General features: G+C 35.7%; 1 protein-coding gene across 1 annotated transcript in view; it reads right to left on the bottom strand.

Annotated features, from left to right (window-relative positions):
* Positions 1 to 1,042: 1,042 nt before the first annotated feature.
* LOC149246747 (beta-1,3-galactosyltransferase GALT1-like) overlaps positions 1,043 to 8,261 on the bottom strand; it is a 76,439-nt gene continuing 69,220 nt past the window's right edge. Inside the window, exons 5-8 of the mRNA XM_089458009.1 lie at positions 2,359 to 2,487; positions 2,029 to 2,208; positions 1,793 to 1,900; positions 1,043 to 1,618 (exon numbers count right to left, since the gene is read on the bottom strand). Coding sequence (XP_089314135.1) covers positions 1,412 to 1,618; positions 1,793 to 1,900; positions 2,029 to 2,208; positions 2,359 to 2,487 — 624 coding nt within the window. The 3' untranslated portion in view covers positions 1,043 to 1,411. The remainder of the gene's footprint in view (positions 1,619 to 1,792; positions 1,901 to 2,028; positions 2,209 to 2,358; positions 2,488 to 8,261) is intronic.

The raw sequence follows: 8,261 nt of genomic DNA, 5'->3' as shown, positions 1-8,261 counted from the left end.
TTAATATTTATATTGATTAGAACGAGACTATCAATTTACTATTGGCGATCGGATAATAGGCATATATATAATTACCCATGATTCAGGGGTAGATAATCTTGTATAGTATGGAGGTATGATTATTTGGAAAACCGCAAATCTATATAGATTGCAGATTCACAATCCAACTAACAACCAACTATTGTCAATAATAATTTGCATTTTCACAAGGTCTAGCAGCAGCTCACTACAACCATAAGGTAACAACATCAGCAACAAAACACATGTAGCAACTAGGTAAGAGCATCAGCAGCCAACCACAGCTAGCATGAGGTAAAATGAACAACAAAGAACAGCTGGCATTAGGTAACATCAACAACAGGTTACAATTGGTGTTACCACAAGTTATTTGCAACAACAAACCACAAATGGCATAAAGTAAAGGCAATAAAAAGTCAAAATAACATTAGTTAACGATAACGACAACCACAACAACCACAGCTAGCATTCATCCACAATATTTATAAATACAACTCTGTTAATTACCTATACAGAATACTTAGGATGAAGAGGTAGCTCTCTCCTCCTATCCAATTGCATAACATGCTTCTACCGGGCATCAGACCACAAGATACAGTTCTAAACATCAAAAAGATAGAGACAGTAAGTAGCTACTTTGCAGTGCTCCCTTGTTTGTATGACATTTTTAGGGCTCAATTACCAAATTTACCTAGAAGCTGTCATTGTCCCCCATAAGATTCAACCTTCACTGACCTGGGGAAATCAGTCCACTAACCTCGAGATCCAAAATATAATAGTGAAAACAATTTTTAGTGTTTAGTTACATGGTAAATTAAATCCACAGTGAAAATGTGAAATTAAGTGAATGATATTGTGATGATTATTTGAGTTCATGAATACGCAGGCTCAATTTAATGACAATAATTCCCTTACTCCCTGAACCAATCCAAACTGTAATAACTAAAAACAAGCTGAATTTAATGACTATAATTCCCTTACTGCCTGCACCAATCAAAACTGTAATCACTAAAAACAAGCTCTCTTCAAAAGTGGTATTTTTCTTCTATTTCTCCGTTCAGGAATATGAAGTCTGATCATAAGAAAAATGATCTTACAGATATGATAAGTCTAGCAAGCAAAAGCACTTGACGTATTTAAGCCTGAAGGATCGCCCCTCGACAGAAACTTGCAAATATTTCACATCAGGCAATCTGAGGTCTCTGTGCAAACTTGCCTGGATAAATGAATATATGCGCTTCTGAACTCATGCCGGTGTCTTTCTCGGTATATGATACATATCTTGTTAGAATCAAAAGAATGCTTTGTTAGAATCCGAAGAATGCTACATTACTCTGTCGCAGACTTTGGATTGAACATAATCACAAGTAATATACAATTTCAATTGAAGGTGTCATTCGCAACAGATAGGATCAGGTCCCTCCTGCAATTTTTTCCAAAGGCACAGCATTGTTCTTGGTCCTTGATAGTGTGCAAGAATGTAATCTGGATCACAACCGGTGTTATAAAACCTATCATCGTTAATATAATTTATCTTTTGACCACTCTTTCTGTACTCCTCGATCCAGATTCCCATGGCAACGTCTTCCAACTTAAAAAGCTGCAAAACCCATCTTAAAATATTCAGATAATTCTGACTCTGGACATCTATTTCTTTATTTGATATGAGGAAAACATGTATAAGTAAGAGAGCTCAAACAAGACATAACAGATATTCATGTTGAGCTTTTAAGCACTAAAGAATTAATCATTTAATGGTTCCATTCATTAACACCTTGAGTTGTTTCTCCTGATGACGCCGAACAACAAATTTGGCTATATCTTTTGAAACAATGTATCCTGGACCATGTGCCCATGGTGGATAAAAATCATGGGGCCATTCCTGCATGTATATAAACAAGGTCTCTGATTATCAATGAACAAGGCAACCATTATCAATAGTATTATTGTAATCATGGATGGAGATTATTGTAATCATGCATGTGAGATGGCAGATAGTTTTATACACACCTCTGGGCTTATGTACCATTTGCTCTCTTCACTCCTATGAGGTTGAGAATCAAATGATATTAGACCATAAAGAAGACCCTGTGTAACCTTTGTTTTATTGAGAACTGAGAGGACTGCATCAACTCGTACAAACGCATCGTCATCTGTCTTCATGACATACTTTGCACGTACAACTTTGGTCTGCAAGCTCAACGAACAAAATTTGAATCATCAAAGTTAGAATAATATGCGTCAAATTTTAACAAGCATCCAAAACATAACATATGGAAGGCATACTCCTTGTTTCTAGGTTGATAATGACAAACAGAACACCTGAAAATAAAATCATACCCCATATATGCAAATGGCAATGGTCTTCAAGGTGATCAAATCATAGTAATCAACAAAGGGCATCAACTGAATATCACCATATGTCTGAGCCTCTTTCCAAAGCTCCTCATTAACTTGCTTGTTCTTATGCTGCAGGTGATATAATAGTCGGCATGAGACAACAATTTTCATGCAAGTAAAATGTTGAAACAGCAGTAAAAAGGGAAAATGCATAGTCAAAGTAAAATTTCACTTTTAACATTAAGCTCAGTAAGAAGCTATAGTAGCTGTGAAGATCGTCCAGATACATTCTGATGCCAACTCCATCCTATTAATATTTTTTTAGAAATAGACAGCTTCAATATTTTAAATAAAAAAACATTGAGGATTATGGAAATAAAAGGATGGAAAGTGGCAACATGGACCTATTTTATTCACTCAAAAGGGAAACTCAAGGACGATTCCATGGCCTTCTAAAAAACAAATATTATTTCATGAATTGAGGTTTGATTTGAAGGACATAAATAGAGTAGGATCCATTTGGTAAAGGAATGGTTAGATTTGTGGGAGAACCTCGAAGCTTAGTTGAAGATCTTTTGGGAGGAAGAAGTTAAGGAACAAGTTGAATGCAAAATTTTCCATCTCTCTTTTTCTCTTTCTTGGATGACTAGGATCTTCACAAGGATTGTCATTGTTTTTGCCACTAAAATAATCTTTAAAGAAGGGTGCTCTTGCTCCAATAAGAGGATGTTAGAAGTAAGGTAAAACCCTCCCTAACTCTTGATGCAACCTTGGATAATCGAATGAGTTTGCTATTGTAATTTCCAGATCAGGTATGTTAACTCTATGTTTTACTGTAACAGTTTTAGGGTTATCTTAGCCAAGGAAGGAGAATAAGTGTAGCACGTTGTGGCTCTCTTGATCATGTGATGAAACCAAATTTGAAGATATGATATGTTGTTGGTTGTTTGTTCAATAAGAATATTCATACCTTCTCTACTACATCTATAGTTTCATATTTGGCTACTCCTTTATTGTTTATAATTGCACGTTATTTCTTGGTTGTAAGTTCATGGTTGTGACGGTGCATCTTGTTTAAGGGCTCTTGCATAATGTGAATATCTGTTTTGGGCTAATTATGGTGCATCAATGAATGGCTCAATTATGTCTTCTCCATAATATTCAAACCCTCTTGTTCCTAAATCTTGACTCCATCCCCCAAATGGATAGTTAATGGTCTTGATCCACCACCCCCTTATTTCTAAAGAATATCATTAAATTTCTTTTCTAGGGTTTCCTTCCTTGTGCTAGACTCTACATGCCTAAGTGATAGGAAACGTTGTTGTGGTGACAGTGGGAAACCTTTATAAATGCCTCTAGGTTTCACTTTGTTCAATGATGAATATCTATTGAGTGCAATGCTAGGAGGTAATATAATGAGTATGTTATTAGACAGCAAATGGATGTGTCATCTATGCACTTACACCACTTACCCAGACAAACAATTCATGGAATTTTTTGGTCAAGGACAAAATTATAAATTATTTGAACCTAAAAGTTTGCCTTACAAGCAAAGTGGTTCACAATTAATAAGAGAAGGCCATGGAAACACACAACAACGATGTCAAGGGAGGTTGGAAAGTCAAATCAAAGGTTCAATCCTTAAGATAGGAAGAAAGTAATATACAAATGTGCATCAACGTTTCACGTTATACAACTAGGTCGAACTTCCAAGTATGATGAACACACTATACAAGAACTCTGCCAATGTTCAATATCAAATAAAGAACCTAGTCAAAAACCTTGCAACCAGGTAAAGATAATGCTTCAACAAGACATGCTCAAGTATAGTAAGTCCTATTAACTATGCTTCAAGGACAAGGCATCTTGAAGGGAGAGGCAATATAGCAAGTGCTATTAACTATGCTTCGAGGACAATGCATCTTGAAGGGAGAGACAATGTCATGAATATTGAATAACATATATAGATAGAGGTACATAGGACTTAGGGTGTAATGTAAATCGAGTTTAAGTATTAAATCTTAAAAGGAACAATTGTGAAGTCACGATTGTACATGAAGGGTCAATATGAGCACATAAAGATATGACACGCATTCATATATATATATATATATATATATATATATATATATAAAAGTTATAACAGGGTATCACCCAAACATGAGTCGTGTATAAATACACTACCATAACTCTCATTTGTATCATATCATCTTGTGATCTTCTTGACCATTCTTTATTCTATCAGTGATCTAAGTGGATATCATTGGCCACCCACCTATTCCACTAGCTCACATCACAATTTTCTATTTTGGCAGTTTTTTCTACAGTTTTTTGGAACTGAACTTCCAAAGCTGCTTTGAGGCCCTAAACAATGTTTTTTGGAGAAACGGGCCAAGTATCATCAATCATAAATTGTACATCTTAGGTAGACCTTTCCAATGGGCTATCATGTATACCAAACGGAGATTGTATGCCAACGTTACAACCCCGGGAAGTTGACATTCCAACTTAGCCCATCGGGGCCCAAAACCCCTTTGGTGCTTCATCTTGTAGGATTAGGTTTTTGGATGTTAAAGGTTTCTCATTACTTCTTTATGATAAAAAGGCCTTTGATCCTCATGGTAACACAATTCGGCCACGACACATTTGGCATCACATCTCTTTTCAAAGATAAGCTACCACCATTCAAGCTAGTTTGTTTTCATTATGCATGTATATAGTTTCAACATTTTCCATTTATTAAGAGAAGTCGAGTTTCACTGTGTGAAAATCTGGAAATTCCAAATCCTACTGCAACGATTGATAATCTTTCTTCTATTTGTTAATTTACTGAAACAAATTATTTGTAGTTATCTACAGCGAATATTGAAATACATACACTGCAGTCTTCACAAATTAATTACTGCGGAAAAATAAATGTAAGGAAAATACTAGCACAACAATAACACAATTATTTTTGGACAATTGTCCCCGTAAAAACCCAATGTGGGAAAACCGGTGCAGCAGATGAGGGTTTCAAACAAATTTCTCCACTCCACAGTGAATTTCTGACACCTGAGAGGACCTGCTGCCCTCACGCTAGCCACACTGCGTCATCCTCTGCATAGTCACTGCATTGTCCCTACGTCACTGCCTTTGTGTGGGTGATTTGTGTCCCTCTTTTTCACTGCCTCTTCCTGTCGTTCCCTACACTCTCGACTATTGTTGATACCCTCTATCTCTCACCTACAACTCACCCTCTGATTCGATTTCCTCTTGCCAAACTTTAGCTAGTGAGAAAATCGATCTACTTGGGCAGCTAAGTATCTGCCTGGTGTATTTTCCAAATGCCCATTGAAGTACTTATAATACTCTCGTTGATCAATCAACGGCCCAGATTAGATTCTAATCAATAGCTCAGATCATTTTGACTTGATCCTCGTCTTCTTCTAGAAGTTTCACGCCTAGTTTAATTAATACCCTTTAATTATTTTAATTTCCTAAGTTTAGACTTAGGCATCCATTAAAAATAATTAATTATTTTAATAAAACTGTCTCCCAGTGGAATTTCCCAAAACGATTCCTGAGTATTTTGGAATACATGTGTTCTAGCCTCCCTGCAAATTTTGAGGCTTAGAGCACATCCAATGCTACCAGAAATCAGCACACTGTATCTCTATGTTTTGGTTATAAATATGTATATCATTTCACTCTCTTCATAAATTCGGATCAATGAGCATCGTTATTTCATAAAGTGTTTTATGTACGAGGGTGCCTATATCTTTAGCATTCGCTTGTGCTTGGGCATTTTTCTATCTGTTGTGCATGGGTTTATTTCTCTCTAGCACTCCTATGGATCAGCTCTATCAATGTTGTTTGGTGTTATCTTGGCTTCTATTGGCATGTTTCTCTAGCATGGTGCTATTATTTGTTTCATTTATTGCAGGTTTTAGGGTTTCCAGGTGGTTCCATTCAATTCCTTTCATTCTCTCAAGGATCTCAACAAGTTTTGTAACCTATATCAACGATATTTACCAGGGTTTTAATATCCACATAGACAATATTTAACCTATTATTTAAGAATTGCTTACGTTTATTTTGCATCATGGTTCTATGTTCTAAAATCACTAACTATTAAATTTTTAATAATTTTTAGTTTTTTTAGTTATTCGCATATTCATTGCCCATGCCTTGAAAAATCGGGAGTACCTTCCAAGTTCTAACAATGGATCTCAACAGGTTCTTGTACCCTATATCTACACTTGATTATGGGTCTTTAATATCCACATAAACAAGATCTTTCAGACCTATTATTTAAGAATTACTTACCTTTATTTTGAGTCATGGTTCTATGTTCTAAAATCTCTGCTTTTGAATTTTTAATATTTTTTGGTGTTTTAGAATGTTTTCATACTCATTTTCCCACTCATCCCCCATACCCAAAATTCAATGCAACATAGATGCTTATCCAACAATTTATCCAAGTTCCAACATTCAGAAAGTGAAGTGATCCTTTTTTAGAGGTTTGTATAGTGCCTTCAAATCATGCACATATGCATTATGCTATCCTTCTTCATTGCCAACTAAACCAATTCTCTGAATGGTGAATGTTTGTCAAATGTAATATTTTCAGGTAGCTCATTTTTTTGCCTTGAATCTTAAAGGTGTCATGGCCCATAAAAATAACAGTTTCTCTGTTTGAGCAACTCCCTTTACTCTGTCTCCCGTTCAAAATATGTCAAGAAATGTTAACAAAAAAGAATACACAAAAGATTCATACCCAATGTTCCTTAAACCATTTTTTCCATTCAACATATCATATCGAAACTGAATCACTGAAGGAACTACAGCTCCATACTTAGCATGAAAGAACTCCATCAATATAAACAATGAGAGCATCTAATGGTCAGCAAGTTCACCGCCTCTCCCTCTTTTTATCTTCTCTAAAATTACATGTAAGCTCTTGGAATAGTATCATTTTCTTACATGGTCTCTAACAGCCTTCTTGAAGCATTAAGAATTGCTCCTTCTACGGGAAGGGTTAATTGATTACTCTCTTGCATGGCCAATCACCATTTATATTTGAATTCAATCATAGTTTTAAAAACCGGAACAGGGAACCGGACCGGTCCACCTAATAAACAGTGTTTCAAACCGGTACCGGTCAAATTGGAACTGGTTAGATCTCAATGAACCGGTTTTAAAAAAACACAAGAAATAATTATTTTTTATTGAAAAATACTATTTTTAAGATTTAAAACCATGATTCCAAACCAATAGACACAAAATATACAAATTTTTCTCATATATATACCATGTAAAGGTGAATATATCATAATGGGACCAAGTGCAATACATATCAGCAACAAAATATATAATTAATGAGGCTCTAAATGGCCTCTAGAGTTCAAAAACAAAGCCTACAAACTATGGGCCACTGGCCTACTACAAATCTACATATATGATATTAGTGATCAACATTATCACTTGAAACTTCTCATCATGATCAAACTCAATTAGTTGAGTCTCGACTCCCAAACTTTGCAACTGCTTGAGTCACAAACTTCTCTATTGGTTCAGTGACTTGAGTTTCAAACTTATGAAGGTATTCTGCCCTAATATGCCCTATTACTTCATTTGGTGCTCCACATGGCTTTACATGGCCTCCTATCCCAGCCAAGTGTTGCTTGAACCTGTTAATACCCCTTCCTGCAATAGATTTTTGGCAATACTTGGAGATCATTTTGCCATCAATCATATCACAATGAGCCCATGCAGTATCCTTGGCTTTTGGAGGCATGATGACTACTACTTAGCTCAAACTCTTTGTTGTTCCACTACTCCAGCAAAAACTCGAAACTCTCCAAGCTCCCAATCAAACTCACAAAAACTCCAAATGAGATGTGTGAGACAAATGAGAAGGG

Source organism: Pinus tabuliformis, chromosome 7 (assembly GCF_031772625.1).
Source record: "Pinus tabuliformis cultivar Carrire ecotype Pingquan chromosome 7, CPIR1, whole genome shotgun sequence".
In the NCBI taxonomy this organism is placed as follows: domain Eukaryota; kingdom Viridiplantae; phylum Streptophyta; class Pinopsida; order Pinales; family Pinaceae; genus Pinus; species Pinus tabuliformis.
The sequence above is the reverse complement of the archived record's forward strand: the minus strand, read 5'-3'. Positions and strand labels throughout refer to the sequence as shown.